Here is a 25,478-nt window from a genome sequence, read left to right as displayed (position 1 = left end):
GACCAAATATACTGGAGCATTCCAAATGGGGGACATCAGACACTGGAGCAGCATTTACGGGGCACTTTATACACTGAAGCATTAGAAATGGGGCCCATTATATATGGAGCATAAATTGGGCACATAACACACTGGAGCATCATCCATGGGGACCAGCATATACTGGAGCATTCCAAATGGGGGACATCAGACACTGGGGCAGGATTTACGGGGCCCATTATACACTGGAGCCTTACAATTGGGGCCCATTATATATGGACTCGATGGAGAATTATTTGGGCCCATAAAACAGTGGAGCATCATCCATGGGGACCAACATATACTGTAGCATTATGTGGAGCTCATCATATACTGTATGGAACATTATATGGGACCAATTATTCTGTATGGAGAAATATATGGGGCTCATTATTCTGTATGGCGCACTAGATGGTGGCCATAATATTGTATGGAGTAATATACTGTCCATTTTTTGAGCTATTGTAGAATTTAAAATAGATATCAGTGTCACGCCGTTCCGACATACTCACCCGGCCTCCACTCCTACGCCGTCTCTGCATACTCACCCGGCCAACACTCCCACGCCGCAGCCTCTCGCCGCCCGACAGCCACGGCGGTCACCTCTGACAGGCACGCTGCCGACGGCGTCTTTGCATGCACTGCACATGCACCATAGGCCGCGGCCGCGCCTCCCTTCTGCTTCTTGTGCTCCGGCTATGCCCTGACGCGGAAGCACCCCCTGACCAATGGCAGACCAGACAGGGGCATATCAAGGCGCTTCCCCCTGAGGGAGGCACCCGATCGTTGTGTTTCCTAGTACACTGGGCCTCGCTTCTTCGTGTGCTCTCTGCAGTCTCACAGCCCCGTTCTCGTGTGCTACCTGCAGCAGCCTCGCATTCCTGCTACCCGTGTCCCCTGCTGTACTCTGCAGTCCTGCCTCCGGTGTTCCTGTGCCATCCGGCTCCAGTCCTTCCGTCCTACTCCAGTCCTGCCTCCGGTGTTCCTGTTCCATCCTGCTCCAGTCCTTCCGTCCTACTCCAGTCCTGCCTCCGGTGTTCCTGTTCCATCCTGCTCCAGTCCTTCTGTCCTACTCCAGTCCTGCCTCCGGTGTTCCTGTTCCATCATGCTCCAGTCCTTCCGTCCTACTCCAGTCCTGCCTCCAGTGTTCCTGTTTCATCCTGCTCCAGTCCTTCCGTCCTACTCCAGTCCTGCCTCAGGTGTTCCTGTTCCAATCCTGTCTCCTGTGTTCCTGCTCCAGCCATCCCTCCACATTCCAGTCTACAGTCTTACTCCACTCCTGACTCCTGTGTTCCAGCTCTGTCCTGTTATCTACACTTCAGTCCCACACTCCTACTCCAGTCCATCATGAGCCGCCCCTCTCGGTACCGGCTACCGTGGTACTCGAACCCCTGGTCCTGCTCCTAACGGTCCCTGTATAGGGGTCGTTCCACCTGGCAGCTCGCCCGGGGCCCCTCGGTACCACGGCCCAGAGGGTCCACTCCTGGAGATTCGGGCTCCAGACCAGCCACGCTAACAGTCATTCATGTCATGTAAGCAGTGAAGTATTTTTCATTGTACTATACCTATATTTCTGTGCCGTATTGGAGCATTATGAATTGTGGTATGTGTTAAAAGGGCGCACTGACACTCTTTGGCCCAGGGTACACGAAAACCTGCCGCCAGCCCTACCCCCCCCCACAACTTGAGCCAAATAACCCCCAGTTTTCAATGCGTAACTATTATTATAAAGAAAATTAAGGTTGCCAAGCTTAAGTAATAAGAATTGATGTTGTTGGCATTGAAATGGGCACTGTAGTGTGTTTACTGTCCTCCACTCCCTGCCGACTTTGCTTCCCCATTGACTTGCATTGGGTTTCGTGTTTCAGTCGGACCCCGACTTTTCCCTATAGTCGGCTGATTTCGTTCGACCCGACTTTTAAGAAAGTCGGGTTTCATGAAACCCGACTCAACCTGAAAAAAGGAAAAGTCGCTCATCTCTAATAGACAGGTATGTGCCTTTACAAATCAAGTCCTATGAGTTTAATTAAACACAGCTGGACTCCCATGAATGAGTAGAACTATCTCAAGGTGGATTACAAGGAAATGGACAGCATGTGACTTAAATATGAGTGTCTGCGAAAAGGGTCTGAATACTTATGAAAATGTGATATTTCATTTTTTCTTTTTTAATAAATTTGCACATTTCTACAAATTTCTACATTTTTGCTTTTTTTCAGTCCAGATCGGGTGCAGAGTGTACATTAATGAGAAAAAAAATGAACTTTTTTGATTTAACCAAATGGCTGCAATGAAACAAAGAGTGAAAAATTTAAAGGGGTCTGAATACTTTCCGTAACCACTGTACATTAATACATACCTGTCATGTCCTTAGCTGTCCATAATTGTCTTAACAATGTTGCAATAGTTGAAGCCCATAAGATCTGTGCATTCAAAGATCATTCAGTAGTATGTAATCAATTAACTTTTGCCCAATTGCTAAGGTTCTCATAGAATCATAGAAACATAGAATCGTAGAGTTGGAAGGGACCTCCTGGGCCATCTGGTCCAACCCCCTGCTCAAAGCAGGATTCGCTAAATCATCCCAGTCAGATGTCTGTCCAGCCTCTGTTTGAAGACTTCCATTGAAGGAGAACTCACCACTTCTCGTGGCAGCCTGTTCCACTCATTGATCACTCTAACTGTCAAAAGTTTTTTCTAATATCTAATCTGTGTCTCCTCCCATTCAGTTTCATCCCATTGCTTCTAGTTTTTCCTTGTGCAAATGAGAATAAAGTTGATCCTTCTACAATGTGACAGCCCTTGAGATATTTGTAGACAGCTATTAAGTCTCCTCTCAGTCTTCTCTTTTGCAAACTAAACATTCCTAAATCCTGCAACTTTTCCTCATAAGACAGGGTTTGCAGACCGGTCACCATTCTGGTCGCTCTTTTCTGAACTTGCTCCAGTTTGTTGATGTCTTTTTTAAAATGTGGTGCCCAAAACTGGACACAATATTCCAGATGAGGTCTGACCAAAGAGGAGTAGAGGGAAATAATGACTTCATGTGATCTAGACTGTATGCTTCTGTTAATACATCCTAGAATTGCATTTGCCTTTTTTTGCTGCTGCATCACACTGTTGACTCATATTCAGTCTGTGATCTATTAGTATACCCAAGTCTTTTTCACATGTGCTGTTGCTTAGCCCTATTCCTCCCATTCTGTATATGCTTTTTTCATTTTTATTGCCCAGATGTAGTACTTTGCATTTTTCCCTGTTAAAAACCATTCTGTTAGTTGCTGCCCACTTCTCCAGTTTATTTATATCTTTTTGAATCCTCTCTCTCTCTAGTATTAGCTATCCCTCCTAGCTTTGTGTCATCAGCAAATTTAATCAATTTACCCTCAATTCCTTCATCTAAATCGTTGATAAAAATATTGAACAATACAGGGCCCAGGACAGAGCCCTGTGGTACCCCACTTGAGACATTCATCCAACTGGATGTGCAGCCATTTACGACCACTCTTTGGGTCCGATCACTAAGCCAGTTATGAATCCACCGAACAGTTGCCTTGTCCATTCCATACTTAGTCATTTTTTCAATAAGGATTGTATGAGATACTTTGTCAAATGCTTTGCTGAAGTCAAGATATACTATATCTACAGCATTTCCTTGATCCACCCAATCAGTGATTCCGTCATAGATGGAAATTAAGTTAGTCTGACATGACTTATTAGTTACAAACCCATGCTGACTCTGTTTAATCACTTCATTCTTATCCAGGTACTGACATACATGTTGTTTAATAATTTGTTCAAAGATCTTTCCTGGTATAGAAGTCAGACTCACCGGCCTATAGTTGCCTGGGTCCACCTTCTACCCCTTTTTGAAGATAGGAACAACATTTGCTCTTCTCCAGTCTTCTGGGACTTCTCCTGTTCTCCAAGAATTTTCAAAGATTATGGAGAGGGGTTCAAAAATTTCTTCTGCTATCTCCTTCAGTACTCTGGGGTGTAATTCATCTGGACCTGGAGACTTGAATTCATTTAGGTTAGCTAAGTGTTTCCTCACTATCTTTCTGTTTATAGATATCCTGGATTCTTCTATTCCCTTAATAGAACAGTTGATGTTACATTTCCTTTCTGAGAGAAAGCAGATGCAAAATAGGAATTTAAAAGTTCAGCCTTCTCAACATCCTGTCTTACCATTTCATCATTTTCATCCTTTAAAAATCCTATAGCATCTTTGACTTTTCTTTTACTTTTGACATATCCCCAAAATCCTTTATTATTGCTTTTGACATCTCTTGCAAGCCTCAATTCATTGTCAGCTTTAGATAATCTGAATTGTGCCCTGCAGGTTCTGCAGACAGCATTATATTCTTCTTTAGACATGCCTCCCTCTTTCCATTTTATAAACATTTTTTTCTTCCTTTTTAGCATGTGCTTAAGTTCTGTGTTCATCCATCCAGGTTTCCTTAAATGCTTCCTATTCTTCCCTCTCTTCGGAGTTGTTAACATTTGTGCTTTGAGAATTTCATTTTTCAAGATTTCCCATCCTTCCTGGACATTTTTGTCTTTAACCCCTTCATGACCCAGCCTATTTTGACCTTAATGACCTGGCCATTTTTTGCAATTCTGACCAGTGTCCCTTTATGAGGTAATAACTCTGGAACGCTTCAACGCATCCTAGCGATTCTGAGATTGTTTTTTCGTGACATATTGGGCTTCATGTTAGTGGTAAATTTAGATCGATAATTTTTGCGTTTATTTGTGAAAAAATCAGAAATTTGGCGAAAATTTTGAAAATTTCGCAATTTTCAAATTTTGAATTTTTATTCTGTTAAACTAGAGAGTTATGTGACACAAAATAGTTACTAAATAACATTTCCCACATGTCTACTTTACATCAGCACAATTTTGGAAGCAAAATATTTTTTTGTTAGGAAGTTATAAGGGTTAAAAGTTGACCAGTGATTTCTCATTTTTACAACAAAATTTACAAAACCATTTTTTTTAGGGACCACCTCACATTTGAAGTCACTTTGAGGGGTCTATATGGCAGAAAATACCCAAAAGTGACACCATTCTAAAAACTGCACCCCTCAAGCTACTCAAAACTACATTCAAGAAGATTATTAACCCTTTAGGTGTTTCACAGGAACTAAAGCAACATGGAAGGAAAAAAAGGACATTTTAATTTTTCCAACAAAAATTTTCTTTCAGCATCAATTTTTTCATTTTCACATGGGCAACAGGATAAAATGGATCCTAAAATTTGTTGGGCAATTTCCCCTGAGTACACCGATACCTCATATGTGGTCAAAAACCACTGTTTGGGCGCACGGCAGGGCTCAGAAGGGAAGGAGCGCCATTTGACTTTTTGAATGTAAAATATGCTGGAATATTTAACGCTTGCCATGTCGCGTTTGGAAAGTCACTGTGTGCCTAAACACTGGCGCTCCCCCACAAGTGACCCCATTTTGGAAACTAGACCCCCCAAGGAACTTATCTAGATGCATAGTGATCACTTTGAACCCCCAGGTGCTTCTCAAATTGATCCATAAAAAAAAAAGTACTTTTTTTCACAAAAATTATCTTTTAGCCTCAGTTTTTTCATTTTAACATGGGCAACAGGATAAAATGGATCCTAAAATTTGTTGGGCAATTTCTCCTGAGTACACCGATACCTCATATGTGGTCATAAACCACTGTTTGGGTGCATGGCAGGGCCCGGAAGGGAAGGAGCGCCATTTGACTTTTTGAATGGAAAATTAGCTCCAATCGTTATCGGACACCATGTCGTGTTTGGAGAGCCCCTGTGTGCCTAAACATTGGAGCTCCCCCACAAGTGACACCATTTTGGAAACTAGACCCCTTAAGGAACTTATCTAGATGTGTAGTGAGCACTTTGAACCCCCAAGTGCTTCACAAAAGTTTATAACATAGAGCAGTGAAAATAAAAAAATCATTTTTTTTCCTCAAAAATGATTTTTTAGCATGCTATTTTTTATTTTCACAAGGGTAACAGGAGAAATTGGACCACAAAAGTTGTTGTCCAGATTGTCCTGAGTATGCTGGTACCCCATATGTGGGGGGGGCACTGTTTGGGTGCACGGCAGGGCGCAGAAGGGAATGAGCGCCATTTGACTTTTTGAAATGAAAATTAGCTCCAATCATTAGCGGACACCATGTCGTGTTTGGAGAACCCCTGTGTGCCTAAACTTTGGAGCTCCCCCACAAATGACCCCATTTTGGAAACTAGACCCCCTAAGGAACTTATCTAGATGCATAGTGAGCACTTTGAACCCCCAGGTGATTCACAGAAGTTTATAATGCAGAGCAGTGAAAATAAAAAATCTTTTTTTTTTCCTAAAAAAAATTTTTTAGTTGGCAATTTTTTATTTTCACAAGGGTACTAGGATAAATTGGACCCCAAAAGTTGTTGTCCAGTTTGTCCTGAGTACGCTGGTACCCCATATGTGGGGGGGAACCACTGTTTGGGCACACGTTGGGGCTCAGCAGGGAAGTAGTGACATTTTGAAATGCTGACTTTGATGGAATGGTCTGCGGGCGTCATGTTACATTTGCTGAGCCCCTGTGTGCCTAAACAGTAGAAACCCCCCACAAGTGACCCCATTTTGGAAACTAGACCCCCCAAGGAACTTATCTAGATGTGTGGTGAGCACCTTGAACCCCCAAGTGCTTCACAGAAGTTTATAATGCAGAGCCGTGAAAATAAAAAAATCATTTTTTTTCCCTCAAAAAAAATGAATTTTAGCACGCAATTTTTTTTTCACAAGGGTAACAGGAGAAATTGGACCCCAAAAGTTGTTGTCCAGTTTGACCTGAGTACGCTGATACCCCATATGTGGGGGATGACCACTGTATGGGCACACGTCAGGGCTCGGAAGGGAAGTAGTGACGTTTTGGTATGCAGACTTTGATGGAATGGTCTGCGGGCATCATGTTTCATTTGCAGAGCCCTTGATGTACCTAAACTGTGGAAACACCCCACAAGTGACCCCATTTTGGAAATTAGACCCCCCAAGGAACTTATCTAGATGTGTAGTGAGCACCTTGAACCCCGAAGTGCTTCACAGAAGATTGTAACGCAGAGCCATGAAAATAAAAAATCTTTTTTTTTCCTCAAAAAATGAATTTTTAGCTCGCAATTTTTTATTTTCACAAGGGTAACAGGAGAAATTGGACCCCAAAAGTTGTTGTCCAGTTTGTCCTGAGTACGCTGATATGTGGGGAGGGACCATTGTTTGGACACACGTCGGGGCTCGGAAGGGAAGTAGTGACGTTTTGAAATACCGACTTGATCGAATGGTCTGCGGGCATCATGTTACGTTTGCAGAGCCTCTGATGTGCCTAAACAGTGGAAACCCCCCACAAGTGACCCCATTTTGGAAACTAGACCACCAAGGAACTTATCTAGATGTGTGGTGAGCAGCACTTTGAACCCCCAAGTGCTTCACAGAAGTTTATAACGCAGAACCGTGAAAATAAAAAATATTTTTTTTCCTCAAAAAATGATTTTTTAGCCCGCAATTTTTTATTTTCACAAGGGTAACAGGAGAAATTGAACCCCAAAAGTTGTTGTCCAGTTTGTCCTGAGTACGCTGGTACCCCATATGTGGGGGGAAACCATTGTTTGGGCACACGTCAAGGCTCGGAATGGAAGTAGTGACGTTTTGAAATGCAGACTTTGATGGAATAGTCTGCGGTCGTCATTACGTTTGCAGAGCACCTGATGTGCCTAAACAGTGGAAACCCCCCACAAGTGACCCCGTTTTGGAAACTAGACCTTCCAAGGAACGTATGTAAGATGTGTTGTGAGCACTTTGAACCCCCAAGTGCTTCACAGAAGTTTATAATGCAGAGACTTGAAAATGAAAAAATCATTTTTTTCCACAAAAATAATTTTTTAGCCCCCAATTTTTGATTTTCCCAAGGGTAATACGAGAAATTAGTCCCCAAAAGTTGTTGTGCAATTTTTCCTGAGTACGCTGATACCTCATATGTTGGGGTAAACCACTGTTTGGGCACACGGCAGGGCTTGGAAGGGAGGGAGCACCGTTTGACTTTTTGAACGCAAAATTGGCTGGAATCAATGGTTGCACCATGTCGCGTTTGGCGACCCCCTGATGTGCCTAAACAGTGGAAACCCCTCAATTCTAACTCCAACCCTAACCCCAACACACCCCTAACCACAAGCCTAACCCTAATTCCAACGCTAACCCTAATTCCAACCCTAACCCTAATTCTAACCCTAATTCCAACCCTAACCCTAATTCCAACCCTAACCCTAATTCTAACCCTAATTCCAACCCTAACCCTAATTCCAACCCTAACCCTAACCCTCTTTCCAACCCTAACCCTCTTTCCAACCCTAACCCTCTTTCCAACCCTAACCCTAACCCTCTTTCCAACCCTAACCCTCTTTCCAACCCTAACCCTCTTTCCAACCCTAACCCTAACCCTCTTTTCAACCCTAACCCTAACCCTAACCCTCTTTTCAACCCTAACCCTAACCCTCTTTTCAACCCTAACCCTAATGGAAAAATAAAAATATTTTCTTTATTTTATTAGTTGTGCCTACCTATGGGGGTGATAATCGGGGGGTTTATTTACTTTTTCTTTCATTTTGATCACTGTGAGAGTGATCAAAATGAAAGAATAGAATCTGCAGCCGGCAGATTCGGGCGGGCGCACTGCGCATGCGCCCGCCATTTTCTAAGATGGCGGCGCCCATGAACCGGACCCGCCGGACACCGGGAGCGACAGGGGGACTTAGAAGGTGCCGGGGGAGGTGAGAGGGGGTGAGGGGGTTATCGGAATCTGGCGGGGAGCAGAGGGAATGGGAGGGGGGCAGATGATGACAGCGGCGGCAGATCGCCGCTGTCATTCAGTTGCGGGGGGGGCGATCGCCGGGGGGTGGTGGAATCGGTGTCTCCAGCCATGTCCGATGCTACAGCAGCATCGGCCATGGCTGGATTGTAATATTTCATCAATTTTCATTGATGAAATATTACTATCGCTCTGATTGGCTGTTAAAAGTGAAACAGCCAATCAGAGCGATCGTAGCCACGTGGGGGCGAAGCCACGCCCCCTGTGGCGAAGAACAAAGCCCCCTGTATCTGCGGGTTGGGTGACCTTTCAGTGACCTAGGTCACCCGACCCACAGGGGGGCTTTAAAGTCATGACGCCACATAGGCGTCATGGGTCGTTCTGGCACGACTTTTCATGACGCCTACGTGGCGTCAAAAGTCATGAAGGGGTTAAGGATATCCAGCCATTGGATCCCTCCAATTCTCTTTCTGAATCCCTTAAAATCTGCCTTTCTGAAATCTAACCTTGACGTCTGAGTCTTCACTAGTGTTGAGCTTTCCGATACCGCAAGTATCGGGTATCGGCCGATATTTGCCGTATCGGAATTCCGATACCGAGTACCGATACTTTTTTCGTATCGGATACCGGAATCGGAAGTCCAAAATGCAATGAGCCACAAAAGTGGCTCTGATTGGCTGCCGAAATGACGTCATCATGATGTGCTGTCTGTGCGCATCATGATGCGCCGTCAGTTCGGGCCTTCGGGGGGGCTGTGCCGACTGTCCGGGGGTCTGTACCGGCCTGCCGGTGGTCTGTGCAGGCTCCGGTGGTCTGTGCCGGCCTGCCGGGGGGCTGTGCCGGCCTGCCGGTGGTCTGTGCAGGCTCCGGTGGTCTGTGCCGGCCTGCCGGGGGGCTGTGCCGGCCTGCCGGTGGTCTTTGCAGGCTCCGGGGGTCTGTGCAGGCATCGTCCGATGGGACTACAAGTCCCATCGGGCGATGCCTGCTACCATGACAGTGATTGACACATTAGCCAATGATGGGACAGTAGTAGTCCCATCATCCGGCTAATGTGTTGAATGTAAAAAAAAAAAATAAAAAAAAATTACATGCTACATACATGCTACATACATACAACATGCATACTACATATATACTACATGCAACATGCATACTACATACATGCTACATACTACATGCATGCTACATACATGCTACATACTACATACATGCTACATACATACTACATGCATGCAACATACATACTACATATATACTACATGCATGCAACATACATACTACATATATACTACATGCATGCAACACGCTTACTACATATATACTACATGTAACATACATACTACATATATAGTACATGCAACATGCATACTACATACATGCTACATACATGCTACATATATACTACATGCATGCAACATACATACTACATATATACTACATGCATGCAACATACATACAACATATATACTACATGCATGCAACATGCATACTACATATATACTACATGTAACATACATACTACATATATACTACATGCAACATGCATACTACATACATGCTACATACTACATGCATGCTACATACATGCTACATACTACATACATGCTACATACATACATATATACTACATGCATGCAACATACATACTACATATATACTACATGCATGCAACATACATACTACATATATACTACATGCATGCAACATGCATACTACATATATACTACATGTAACATACATACTACATATAACATACATACTACATATATACTACATGCAACATGCATACTACATGCATGCTACATACTACATACATGCTACATGCTACATACATGCTACATACATACATAATACATATATACTACATGCATGCAACATGCATACTACATATATACTATATATACTACATGTAACATGCATACTACATGCTACATACATGCAACATACACACTACATGCTACATATATACTACATACATGCTACATAAATACACACTACATGCTACATACATGCAACATACATACTACATACATGCTACATACATACTACATACATACCACATGCATGCAACACTTTGTCACTTGTCACTTTGATCCCCGAAGCCATTGTCACCTGAGGGATAAATATCAAAATAAAAAAAACCAATATACTTACCCCTATCCGCAGAAGTCCACGAGGGTCCCACGTCCATCTTGCGTGGAGAACAGCAGCATCAGCTGATGCTACCATTCTCTACCAGCTCCAGGAATACAATGACGGAAGGTAGGTATCCTTCCGCACTGTATTCCTCCACCACTTTAAAAAAAAAAAAAAAAAGTCCCTAGTCTCACTTTATGCCATTGCTGCGTGGGAATTTCCCACGCAGCAATGGCATAAAGTGAGACTAGGGACTTTTTTTTTTTTAAAGTGGTGGAGGAATACAGTGCGGAAGGATACCTACCTTCCGTCATTGTATTCCTGGAGCTGGTAGAGAATGGTAGCATCAGCTGATGCTGCTGTTCTCCACGCAAGATGGACGTGGGACCCACGTGGACTTCTGCGGATCGGGGTAAGTATATTGGTGTTTTTTTATTTTGATATTTATCCCTCAGGTGCCAATGGCTTCGGGGATCAAAGTGACAAGTGACGGTGAGTATGTACTCTATGTGATATGTACTGTATGTCTATATGTATGTATTGTATGTAGTATATATGTATGTTGCATGCATGTAGTATATATGCAGTATATATGTAGTATGCATGTTGCATGCATGTGGTATGTTGCATGTATGTAGCATGTATGTAGTATGTATGTTGCATGTATGTAGCATGTAGTGTGTATGTATGTAGCATGTATGTTGCATGTATGTAGCATGTAGTGTGTATGTTGCATGTATGTAGCATGTAGTATATATGTAGCATGTAGTATATATGTAGTATGTATGTTACATGTAGTATTTATAGTATATATGTAGTATGTATGTTACATGTAGTATATATAGTATATATGTAGTATGCATGTTGCATGCATGTAGTATATATGTTGTATGTATGTTGCATGCATGTAGTATATATGTATTATGTATGTAGTATGTATGTAGCATGTATGTAGTATGTAGCATGTATGTAGTATGTATGTTACATGTAGTATGTATGTTGCATGCATGTAGTATATATGTAGTATGTATGTTGCATGCATGTAGTATATATGTTGTATGTATGTTGCATGCATGTAGTATATATGTAGTATGTATGTAGCATGCATGTAGTATGTAGCATGTATGTAGCATGCATGTAGTATGTAGCATGTATGTAGTATGCATGTTGCATGTAGTATATATGTAGTATGTATGTTACATGTAGTATATATGTAGTATGCATGTTGTATGCATGTAGTATATATGTTGTATGTATGTTGCATGCATGTAGTATATATGTAGTATGTATGTTGCATGCATGTAGTATATATGTAGTATGTATGTTGCATGCATGTAGTATATATGTAGTATGTATGTAGCATGTATGTAGTATGTAGCATGTATGTAGCATGCATGTAGTATGCAGCATGTATGTAGTATGCATGTTACATGTAGTATATATGTAGTATGCATGTTGCATGCATGTAGTATATATGTTGTATGTATGTTGCATGCATGTAGTATATATGTAGTATGTATGTTGCATGCATGTAGTATATATGTAGTATGTATGTTGCATGCATGTAGTATATATGTAGTATGTATGTAGTATGTATGTAGTATGTATGTAGTATGGAGCATGTATGTAGCAGGCATGTAGTATGTAGCATGTATGTAGTATGCATGTTACATGTAGTATATATGTAGTATGCATGTTGTATGTATGTAGCATGTATGTAGCATGTAATTTTTTTTAGTTTTTTTTACATTCAACACTTTAGCCGGATGATGGGACTACTACTGTCCCATCATTGGCTAATGTGTCAATCACTGTCATGGTAGCAGGCATCGCCCAATGGGACTTGTAGTCCCATCGGACGATGCCTGCACAGACCCCCGAAGCCTGCACAGACCACCGGCAGGCCGGCACAGCCCCCCGGCAGGCCGGCACAGACCACCGGAGCCTGCACAGACCACTGGCAGGCCGGCACAGCCCCCCGGCAGGCCGGCACAGACCACCGGAGCCATCACAGCCCCCCGGCAGGCCGGCACAGACCAATGTAGCCTGCACAGACCCCCTGGCAGGCCGGCACAGCCCCCCGAAAGGCCCGTACAGACCCCAGAGAGGCTGTACAAGGCAAAAATAGGGTTTTTCTTATTCCGATACCGGAAGTCCCATAGACTTGAATGGGACTTCTGGTATCGGAATCGGCGATACCGATACTTTTTTTTTTTTTTTAAGATCGGCCGATCCATTCCGATCCGATATTTTCAAGTATCGGCTGGTATCGCTCAACTCTAGTCTTCACAGGTCTTCCTCCTCTAGTTATCCAAAATTCTAAAATAGCATGGTCGCTACCTCCTAGGGTCCCAGCCACTTTTACCTCTTAACCATTTCCTCCCTGTTTATAAGGATTAGATCCAACGTAGCAGTTCCCCTTGTTTTTTCCCCTACCTTTTGGAAGATAAAGTTGTCAGCAAGAGAGGATAAGAATTTCCTTGACCTGGTAGTTTTGCCTGAGAGATTCCCAACAAATGTCTGGATAGTTGAAATCTCCCATGACAACTATGTCATATTTTTTGGAGAACTTGGCCATTTGATGCATAAAGAGTTCATCCATATCTTCATCTTGCACAGGCGGCCTGTAGTAAATGCCTACAATGGTGTCCTTTCCATTGTTCTGTCCTTGTATTCTTACCCAAACAGTTTCCACAGAACACCCGGTCTCTGAAGCTTCAATCTCTGTGCAGATATACGCGTTTCTAACATACAATGCGACACCTCCTCCTCGTTTATCAAGTCTGTTTCTTGCAAATAAGTTGTATCCTTCTAGCCTTGTATTCCAATCATGTGTATCGTCCACCAAGTTTCAGTGATTCCAATGACATCATATTTCTTTTCCTGTGTTAGTAGTTCCAATTCTCCTTGTTTGTTGCTCATGCTTTGTGCATTAGTATAGAAACATTTTAGTTTGTGATTGGTTTCTCTTTCTCCAATATTTTTATTAATTAGATTCTTTTGTCTTTGTTCTTCCTTTCCACTTCTAATAGCAGAGTTCTCAATAGCATTTGTCAGGTGTATGGCTTTTTCTGGTCTTTTGCTTTCCTTCCCATGTTGTTCTAGTTTAAAGCTCTTCTTACAAGTGTAGCAAGGCGACTTCCAAATACATGCTTTCCAGTCTTCGCAAGGTGCACCCCATCTCTTGCAAGTAGTCCATTGTAAAGGTAATTCACTCCGTGATCCATAAATCCAAATCGTTGCTGACGGCACCATCGACGTAGCCAGTTGTTCACCTGCAGAATCTTATTCCATCTCCTTGTTCCATGGCCATCCACTGGGAGGATGGAAGAGAAGACCACCTGCGCTCCCAGTTCTTTCACTTTCTTGCCTAAGTCTTCAAAGTCTCTGCAGATGGTTTCCAGGTCATTTCTTGCGGTGTCATTTGTCCCCACATGTAGTAGCAGGAATGGGTAGTCATCTGTAGGTCTGAAGAGTCCTGATATCCTGTCAGACACATCTTTAATTTTTGCACCTGGAAGACAGCACATTTCTCTTGAAGTTATATCCGGTCTGCAGATAGCGGCCTCTGTTCCTCTCAACAGGGAATCCCCCATGATCACCACTCTCCGTTTCTTCTTCACAACATTTTTCTTTCTCCATGCAGTAGGACTCTGGGGGCGTACAAGGTTGCTGATTGTGGGCAAAGTCTTATCCTGATGTATTTCTTCATGGTTTTCCTGCGTGAGAGCCTGGTACTGGTTCCTGAGAAGTATGGGTGCTGACTGCCTCCTGATCCTCCTGCTTCTCTGGGTCACATGTCTCCATTCCTCTGTTTCTTCAGGTGCACTTCGAATTTCTTCTCTTTCTGTAACATGAAGAGATAATTCTGCTCTGTCTGAGAACTCTTTGCCTTCCTTAATGATCTTCAACGTAGCTAACCTCTCTTCGAGATTTTGCAACTTTTCCTCCAACAGGGACACAAGCTTGCATTTGTGGCATGTGAAGTTTGGCTTTTCCACTGGTAAGTCTGTGAACATGTAGCAAGAAATGCAGCTCACCAAATGGCTCCTGGCCTCTTCCATATTGAGATTTCTTAAAAAAGATGAAAGATGAGCCAAAATTCGAGCGCCGACAGGCGCGTGGTTTCCCGATTTCCTCTTTTCAGCTGAAAAGAGTGATCATTGAGCTCGTGGAGACTCTTCACTTATCCCAGAAGGCACTGGGAATATGCAAATGATCTCCTCAAGACTCTTCCCTTGGTTCTGCTTTAGGCTGCCAATTGTGCGAAAACCCTTTAAACTTCAGGCTATATATTTGGCACATGTTTTTCTGCATTAAATATATATGTAGATAGTGTAATGCTGGCCAAAGCTTAAAGAATATTTAAACTTTTTTTTAAATTAGGTATTGATCAGCATTTGCAAAGTTATGCATTTTGGTAATATACTTAGATGCTTTATGTTGCCTTCACTCCCAAACACCATTGCTGCAGTACTGTTTAAATTATCTACCGTAATTCATGCTCCCAAAATGTATTCTTTCACGTCACTTGTCTTATCCATTGCATTTTTTCTGTGCTGTGTTGTGCATAAATATGTGACTCTTCAGATTTTGTATTAGTCTAGCCTGAAGAAGAGACGTGAGTAGTCTCGAAAGCTTGCAATGTCTTACCATCTTTTCAGTTAGCCATTAAAAGGTATCAACCACTGAGGACTCTCAATTCTGAATATTTTTCTTTCAACTGCTGCTCAGTAAGAATCCATAATCTGTTTCCAAACAATCTGTGTTAGAGCCTTTGACTCTCTGAGTGTGGGGAGGGAAGCAGAGAGGAAAAGACCTGGCCTCTTATTGTAAAAAAATATAAATACTTGTTGAGCAAAAATTCAAATCTTTTTCTTAAGGAGCTTGAACTCAACACTTAGCCCCTTCACCCCCAAGCCATTTTCCATGTTTTCGTTTTTAATATTTTTAAAAACATTTTTTTGCACTTACTTTTTACTTGCTTCAATAGTCTCCTTAAGCATCTTGAAGCTGCGATCTTCTGATTGCTTGTGCTACACATAGCGGGGCTTGGTGGGGTTAGTGACAGGCTTCTGGCACAAGCATGTTAAATGCTACTGTCAGAGATTAACAGTGGCATTTAACATGTTAAAAGCAGCAGGTGAATCATGGCTTGATCAGCTGTCATGTGCCAGAAATGACGCGGGCTCTGCACCGGATCTTGCATCAAAGGTCAAAACTAATATTGATTTTTATCCTAAATGTCTATTTATTTTAATTACATAATAGTTTTTCTAAAATGTTTTAATTAAAAGTCCATACCCTTCTCTCTCTAAAATATCTGCTTTATTGTACATTTTTTTTTTTAATTAATTTCCATCCTTAACTCTGCTCCCCCGACTAATTCATCTCTCTCCTCGCTACTTCTCCGCTTCTCCCCTCTGCAAATCTCTTCACTGGCTTCCATTCCCTCAGCATATCCAGTTCAAATTACTAATACTGACCTACAAGGCCATCTATAACCTGTCTCCTCCATATGTCTCTGAACTAATCTCCCGATACCTTCCCTCACGTAATCTCTGGTCATCCCAAGACCTCCTTCTCTCCTCCACACTTATTCACTCCTCACCCAACCGTCTCCAAGACTTCTCCGGAATATCCCCCATCCTCTGGAATTCTTTGCCCCAACATGTCTGACTATCAACCACATTCGGATCCTTCAGACGGAACCTGAAAACCCACCTCTTCAAGAAAGCCTACAGCCTGCAATGACCCCGCTACCTCCTCACCACTACCGGAGATATCACCTCAACCAGCACCGGAACTGCTGCAACCCATCAACCTACTGTCTCCTTCCCCACCATCCTGTAGAATGTAAGACTGAAAGGGCAGGGTCCTCTCCCCTCTGTATCAGTCTGTCATTGTAAGTTTGTTTACTGTAAGTGATATCTGTAATTTGTATGTAACCCCTTATGTACAGCACCATGGAATCAATGGTGCTATATAAATAATAATAATAATTTTGATGATGCTACATTTGAAAATCCCAAGTGCATGCTGGGATACACAAATGGGGTGTTATCAGGGGGCAGAGGCTGTAGTCACAGTCACAGCCTCTGTCCCCACCCTGAAACAAAGTGTCATCAGTGATGTCTGTTTCAGGGGCTGGGCTCGTTAGTTGTGCACTTTGTAAAGGGAGAATGCGGCAAGCAGAGACCAGTCTCACCCCTGGAAGTGGCGTCTGTTTCAGGGCATGGACAGTACGCTCGATTGCTGGCTCATCAATTCTAATAAGAGCTGTTGAGCGTGTGCACTGTCACTGTGCATTGAGAAGAATATTGCACAGTAAGAAGGAAGCACATACTGAGCATAAGGCAGAATTGCTCCATAGAACAGGAATTAGCCCAACCCCTGAAATAGACGTAACTGATGACACTTTATTTCTGGGTGGGGACAGAGCCTGTGCCCCCTGATAACATCCCATTTGAGCGTCCCATCATGCATTGGGTATTGTCAAAGCATTGTCAAAACAAAAATAGGTAAATAAAAAAAAATGAAATAAAGCAGTTAGATTATGGAGGGAAGGTAGGGAGTTTTTGATTAAACCATATCAGTAAAACTATTATATTAGTGTAAAATAAACAGAGATTCATTTTGGATGAAAATCAATGTTAGTTTCAGACCACTCATTTACCACATCACTGCAGCATAGTGTTTGGGAAAAAAGAGGCAAAATAATGTAATGACGTATATTACAAAAATTCATGATTTGCAAAGGCGGATCAAAATTATATGAAGGGAACATTTAATTACTCTCTAGGGACTTCTGTAAGGTTATAGTCAAATGTACTTGACTATTTCCTTGCGTTATACATAAAAATGTCAGAGTCAATGCATAAGGAAAAAAAAAGCACACCATATCAAATATGGCCTATAGAAGTTACATAAGGCGCAGTGATCACTTTATTTATTAATGAAGGTTTTATCACCATAATGCACACAAAATAACAAACATACCTGCGCAAAACCAGTCAAGTATTGCTGTATCTTTTCTATATTGAATGAGGTAGTTGTCATCCATGACAATGGGAAACAAGCACAGGGAAAGCAAGGGGGGTGTTTATTTTTTAGCTCCTGTTTGTCTACACCCAGTGTGCATATACCGGACAGAGGAACACATGCTTTCACTCACAGTAGGGAAAATGGGTTGACTGAGATGTCACATTGTGAAAAAAAAAAAGAACTGAGGGGCTGGTAAAGCAATAAGACTGGTCGTTTTGTTGCAGACCTCATTCTTTGGTGGACCAGTTCTTGACCTTTCCATGACATGGACATTGCTTGTGGTTGAAAAAGCTGATCTTGACGGACATGCTGTTACCCCGAGGCATTGCTAGTTAAGGGATTTTTTATTTTGAATCAATCAAAAAAGACATAGAGGGTTGTCGTTGACTTAATATCCGTTGGTTAGAAAATGTTACAGAAAATGGAGCCATGGTATAATAAAGCCATTCCTGAAGATTACAAATGCAATCTCTTCCTCATACCATGCACTGCACATATCATCATGATGAACAGGCCAATAAGCAGCATAACCGATAGTAAAGCACCTTTATAGATAATTACATCACATAATCCAATAAACTGGCAGTTAATGAAAATTCACTCATCTGTCCCCGCTGACCTGAAGCCATCTGCTAACCTTAGTTATTCATACCCCCATCCCTACGGAGAGACCTCCAGAGTGACTTGTTAATAATTATTCACTAGCCCTTCTGACAAGCGCAGCTTACATGGAAGCTGATTATTTGAAGCATTCTGTGACCTTCCAGCTTCTAATGGCGGCGCAATAGAAATATAATAATGTCAGTCAATAATGACAGCAGGTTCTTCTTTTAGTGTTATTGGTAATATAACACATTCAAATGCAAGAATAAAATGGTATGACTTGTACCCTATAACAAATATTTAACTGATTGATAAATTATACATTCTCACAGTAGTTTGCTTTTTATAAAAGAAAAAAGTTTAGCCAGGCCACCTTTGGCGGTTCTTGGAGTGGAGCTCCGATATGCATCCTGACCAGAAGTATGACAAGCAGAAGAAAGCAGAAAAGGTATTACAGCTCTGATCAAAAAATATTCAGAATTTTTTTTTCTTTTTTAAAAAAAACGACAACGTTTTGTGACGAGTTCCATCCAATGTCAGAACATGATACAGTATAGAGAGTCCATCAAATGGAGAACATGAAGCTATGCATTTCGAACGCAACTGGAGCATTCTTTGTCAATTTTTTTTCTGAATAAATGAATATTTTTTAACTGGAGTTAGAATACCTTTTCCGCTTTCTTCTGTTTGTTTCTTATTGCTGAAGGTTTAATGTGAAACTTCTATTCCTATTTGTCAACTCAGCAGTGGATATACTTTCTGAAAAGAAGGTTCGGTTGCTCTAGTGATGGAATGGCCCATTCTGCTATAGTAAAGGTATGTGCATATGACTTCTTTTTCAAGCGGATTCTGCTTGGAATACACCTGAAAAAACGCCTTAAACCCACAGCAAAACAATAAACATAAGGGAAAAATCAGACGGCCGTATAACTTGGATGAGGAATGCAACACAATGCTTAGACTGGCTGGGAACTCTCCTGACCTGAGCGTGACAGCTGCATAGAAATACATGCCATCACATTGGGGTCAGGAAGGCTGATGGCCAGTTAGAGCATTTTGTTGCAGTCCTCATCCAAGTTATATGGCCTTATGATTCTTCCCTAACGCACAGTAATGTAAAATTACATTGCTGTGTACTTAATCAGTCTTTTGTTGCTTCTGTTAACTGCTTCAAGGTTAGGAAGCTGTGAAGTGGTTAAAGAAGTAGCATTCTCGCTCTTTTGGCAGTATCCATTGGGACCGCCATCTCTTTTCCTTAAGCAGCTTTGCCTAGGAAAACCTCGGCAGGTCCACCGACATCTTGAAGAAGCAGTATGCAGATAAGGCTTAGAAGCAGAATTTACTTAGGCGAGAGAGGAATATTTAGAAAGCAGCCACTTAGGGCATTAAGAAAACAGTGGCCAGTTTGGGCTCTTATTATTATTCAGGACAAGTTGCTAGAGAATCCTTTGAGCACCACCCCTTTGGTGAAGACCAAAAAAATCAGCACTAAATTTAAAAGTCCATTTCTCTGGAACTGTGTAGTAGATTAAAAAAAAATATTTATCAGAGAAGTAGCAGGAATAAAATGAGAGCAAACAATGGCCACTTTTTACCTTATGACAGGTCTTTAACAAAGTCCAAAGAGTTGTAGCGTCAATAAAAAGCTGTTACTAAACTCAGAGGGGAATCGTTGATGAAACCTGGTAATCCCTCCACAGTACCCTCCACATGCACAGTATGATGACCCGACTGTGCACCATCTCAATTCCCCTGGCAAAGTATGGTGACCCCCAACACAGTATTATTCTCTAACTATGACCATATAAGAGGGAAGACTGTGCTGCGAGTACCTGCTTGCCGGGTCCGGAACTGTTGAGGCTGCATCCCCTGTTGTCTGGGGGAAGAAATAAGAAGCCGGACAAACCTCCTGACCCGGGGAGGCGGGGTGATATAAAAGAAAAAGCGTGTGCAGCAGGGTGTTTGGCGCTCCGTTCCCCCCGACCAAGTGCCGGTGTTACAACAGGTCCCACCGTCTGCAGAGGGACCGCTGCACTGAGAGGAGCCGGGCGTTCTGTAGCAGTCCAGAGAGAGAAGTGCTCCATGCTGTGAGCACCAGCAGTGCGCACGCCGGCGTCCGTTGCCTCCTGCCGGAAACAGCGGGGACTAGAGAGAGAGGGGTGCAGTGTGCCTGGTGGCTACCAGAAAGCAAGGCGCCGTATGCTCCATGTCCATGAGTACAGCGCATGTGCCACATAAGAGGGACCGACCAGGTACGGGGCAGACACTTGTTCCCTGATTTTGCCAGTTTATAATTGCCGGTCTACATTGGACTCAGAGAGCGCTGCGGCTTTAATTGACTCGGCAGCATCAATTTATTGACTAAGGGCTCAGCGGAAGGTACCGGAGACCGACCACTGCCACCAGAAGATGGTTCTTCGTTGCCTACTGGACCCTCTTGGACAAACACTGCGCCAGCCGTTCTTGGCGCTATTGACTTCCCTGCAGGATACGCCAGAACTGCCGTTACCTGATCCTTGTTCTTTAACCCTGCATATCTTTTGCAAAATTGAACTGTTTACTCCCTCATTTAACTGTTTGCCTCCCTGCATGGAGTATCCCATTGTTAAATAAAATTGATAACCCTTGCTCTGCATCCTGTCCGTCACTGCATCCCGCAACGTGTTACAACCACAACACAGCCCTCCATGCAGTATAATGGGCCTACATACAGTATAATAGCCCCACACCTCACTGTATAATGGTCCCCACATAGTATGATGAACCCCACACAAACCTTCATACTTTATAATGCTTGCTTATAGTATATTGGCACCCACAAAGCCCTTCAAATATTATATTGTACACCACATGACCCTCCATATAGTATGAGATGAGAAGACTTGACCTGTAAGTTTTTCACTTTCTGCCTGCAGACAAGAGTGATGGTATTTCTGGTAAAAACTCATCCTCTAATCTCATAGAATATTAGAACAAAGGAGTAGCTCCACGATGAAGGTAGACTATAAATCATCAATATTCCAGTAGACATCTCAGAAGTATAAAAGGCTGAAATGCTTAGCATTCATCAGGTAAATCTTACATTGTCAGCTTTCTGCAGATTATCTTCTCCCTCATTTGAATGAGTGTCTGGAGTATTACGTGCATTTCGTAAACCAGCTGCAGGGGGAAGGACATGTCCTGATAATGAAGATGAGGAAGGGTTAAAACATTACATTGGTGTTTGTACAAAGTGGATACATATTAAAAATGAAAAAAAAAATGCATTAGGCTCATTGACGCAACAGTGATTTTTTTTTCTCAAAAAATGGACCATTATTCAGCAATGTGCTGGATCAGTTTTTCATGTATTTTTAGTCCATGTGTTTCTATTTAAAATGCATATGTCAATCATTTTTTATTTGCAAAAAAACAATGGAAGTTACCCAAGCATCTCCCAGCAACCAGTGAAAAATGAATAAAGTACAGTGGAGAAAGAAAGTACTGTATATAGTCAGCCACCAATTGTGCAAGTTCTCCCAATTAAAAAGATGAGAGAGGCCTGTAATAGACATCATAGGTAGACCACAACTATGAGAGTCAAAATGAGAAAACAAATCCAGAAAATCATCTTGTCTGATTTGGCAAAAGTTATTTTGCAAATTATGGTGGAGAATAAGTATTTGGTCATTAACAAAAGTTCATCTCAATATTTTGTTATTTATCGTGGATATTTATGATGGGTACATGGGCACGGGACTATGGGATGGCGAATATGTATGATGGGTATATTATAATTTGCTATAACTAACCACAGTTAGTTACTATGCCCGGGCAGCGCCGGGCTCTTCAGCTAGTTATATATATTGATCGTATATACAGTGGGGCAAAAAAGTATTTAGTCAGTCAGCAATAGTGCAAGTTCCACCACTTAAAAAGATGAGAGGCGTCTGTAATTTACATCATAGGTAGACCTCAACTATGGGAGACAAACTGACAAAAAAAATCCAGAAAATCACATTGTCTGTTTTTTTTTCATTTTATTTGCATATTATGGTGGAAAATAAGTATTTGGTCAGAAACAAAATTTCATCTCAATACTTTGTGATATATCCTTTGTTGGCAATGACAGAGGTCAAACGTTTTCTTTAAGTCTTCACAAGGTTGTCACACACTGTAGGTGGTATCTTGGCCCTTTCCTTCCTGCATCTCTCCTCTAGAGCAGTGATGTTTTGCGCCTGTTGCTGGGCAACACGGATATTCAAATCCCTCCAAAAGTTTTCTATGGGGTTGAGATCTGGAGACTGGCTAGGCCACTCCAGGACCTTCACTTATTATTATTATTATTATTATTATTATTATTATGCATTTATATAGCGCCATTTATTCCATGGCGCTTTACATGTGAAAAGGGGAATATGCTTCTTAGGCTTCTTATGAAGCCACTCCTTTGTTGCTCTGGCGGTGTGCTTGGGATCATTATCATGCTAAAAGACCCAACCATGTTTCATCTTCACTGCCCTTGCTGATGGAAGGAGGTTTGCACTCAAAATCTCATGATACATGGCCCTATTCATTCTTTCATTTACATGGATCAGTCGTCCTGGTCCCTTTGCAGAGATACAACCCCAAAGCATGATGTTGCCAACCCCATGCTTCACAGTAGGTATGGTGTTCTTTGGATGGAACTCAGCATTCTGTCTCCTCCCAACATGACAAGTTTTGTTTCTACCAAACAGTTCTACTTTGGTTTCATTAGACCATATAACATCCTCCCAATACTCTTCTGGATAATCCAAATGATCTCTAGCAAGCTTCAGACATGCCCGGACATGTACTTAAGCAGGGTGACAAGTCTGGCACTGCAGGACCTGAGTCCCTGGAGATGTAGTGTGTTACTGATGGTAGCCTTTGTTGCGGTGGTCCCAGCTCTATGCAAGTCATTCAGTAGGTCCCCCTGTGTGGTTCTGGGATTTTTGCTCACCGTTCTTATGATCATTTTGACCCCATGGGGTGAGATCTTGCGTGGAGCCCTAAATCGAGAGAGATTATCAGTGGTCTTGAATGTCTTCCATTTTCTTAATATTGCTCCCACAGTTGATTTCATCACGCCAAGCTGCTTGCCTATTGCAGATTCAGTCTTCCCAGCCTGGTGCATGGCTACAATTTTGTTTCTGGTGTCCTTCAACAGCTCTTTGGTCTTCACCATAGTGGAGTTTGGAGTGTGACTGTTTGAGGTTGTGGACAGGTGTCTTTTATACTGATAACAAGTTCAAACAGGTGCCATTACTACAGGTAATGAGTGGAGGACAGAGGAGCCTCTTAAAGAAGATGTTATAGGTCTGTGCGAGCCAGAAATCTTGCATGTTTTTGGGTGACCAAATAGTTATTTTCCACCATAACTTGAAAAATAAATCTTGCCAAATAAGACAAGGTGATTTTCTGGATTTATTTTCTCATTTTGACTCTCATAGTTGTGGTCTACCTATGATGTCCAATTACAGGCCTCTCTCATCTTTTTAAATGGGAGAACTTGCAGAATTGGTGGCTGACTAAATATTTTTTTCCCCACTGTTTGAATAAACTCCAAAGCCTTGCGTACTCAGCAGAGCTGTCTACACAAATCCTGCATGACCATGTATGCCATAGGGCATCTTACACAGAGCCATGCAGCTTCTGTATGCTACCCTACCATGCCCAGTGAGCAAAGCAGTGCAGCAGGGACCAATTATCTCTTTCAATGGTGCAAAAGACTCAATAGCCCTAATGCATCAAGACTGGAATTTTGCACTCAACTCTTGATGTAAGGTGCACTAGAGTAATATGTGCCTAATTATTTAATAGGCCTTTTATTGGTACATCTTTCAATTGCCGTGTGACATCACAAGAAATGTATTTTAGTCATGGACGGAATTATATATTTGTTCAGTCTTTTGTGATGTAAATTACGATAAATTTGTTGGCTGTGCGTGTACACGCCCTGACCCGCCTAAGCTTCTCCCGCTTTTCAAAAAGTTGGCAGTTGACTGTGTCTTTCAAACAGTTACAGTATATGGCAGATTTCTGGTAAAAAAAAACACGACATCGTCTCCTTTATCCTTTCATATGAAATTTGAAAAATATAGAGGTACATACGGAGGAAACCCTTTTCATTTCTATGGATTCTATATAATGTTTCTTTTTCAGCTTGGAGATTGTATGGAGCCATAACATGGCCATAGCCCTCAAATATTACAAGGGATTTCTAAAGTAAAGGATTTCTGTATATAAGTTCAGTGGGTCAGTCCCCTCACCAGTTTCTTGAAAATCCAAAAAAGCACTATTAAACATGCATAACTTATGATGGAAGAAATATAATAGCATGATATAATCTGATTTTTTTGTGTGTATGTATATGGGAAAAAATAAAGTGAATATAGGCTTTACGAGACATTTTCAAGCTTAGGTGTAAGGAACATTTTTAAGAACATTATAGGGCTAAGGTTTATTTGACGTTGTGCAGATCAGTAATCAATTCATACAACTTCAACATGACAGTAGATTTCCACCAAATTCTTGTAATAGTGTTGGAATATATTTGGTGCAACAACCTCTTTCCTGTCTATAAGTGCTAGATTTGTATGCTGTTTGTCGAGTTAAAAAAAACTCACAGAGGCTCACACATGGAGAGCATGTGACTGCATTTCCTATTTTCCTGTGTCTGTGTATGAGAGAAGCAGCCTCCTGTAGATGCTGTACAAATGGAGACACACAAATGATTTATTCCTGATCTATTAAGCTTATCATTTATTGTTCCTAATTGCTCCTGATTAAAGAAGCTCTGTTGTCACACGCTTGGAGAATATCCTGAATAATCCGCT

At 42.0% G+C, this 25,478-nt stretch overlaps 1 protein-coding gene across 6 annotated transcripts in view; it reads right to left on the bottom strand.

Annotated features, from left to right (window-relative positions):
- LOC141088999 (uncharacterized) overlaps nucleotides 1-25,478 on the bottom strand; it is a 422,573-nt gene that overhangs the window by 305,154 nt on the left and 91,941 nt on the right. For 5 of the 6 annotated variants that reach the window (XM_073575283.1, XM_073575281.1, XM_073575284.1 and 2 more), the window contains one exon: nucleotides 21,722-21,819. The exons of the other annotated variant lie outside the window; for it this stretch is intronic. In XM_073575283.1, coding sequence (XP_073431384.1) covers nucleotides 21,722-21,819 — 98 coding nt within the window. The remainder of the gene's footprint in view (nucleotides 1-21,721; nucleotides 21,820-25,478) is intronic. 6 annotated transcript variants of the gene reach the window in all.

This window comes from Dendrobates tinctorius, unplaced genomic scaffold (assembly GCF_039654945.1).
Source record: "Dendrobates tinctorius isolate UK_male_01 unplaced genomic scaffold, ASM3965494v1 ptg000043l, whole genome shotgun sequence".
Lineage (NCBI taxonomy): Eukaryota > Metazoa > Chordata > Amphibia > Anura > Dendrobatidae > Dendrobates > Dendrobates tinctorius.
This window is presented reverse-complemented; position numbering and strand designations above follow the sequence as displayed.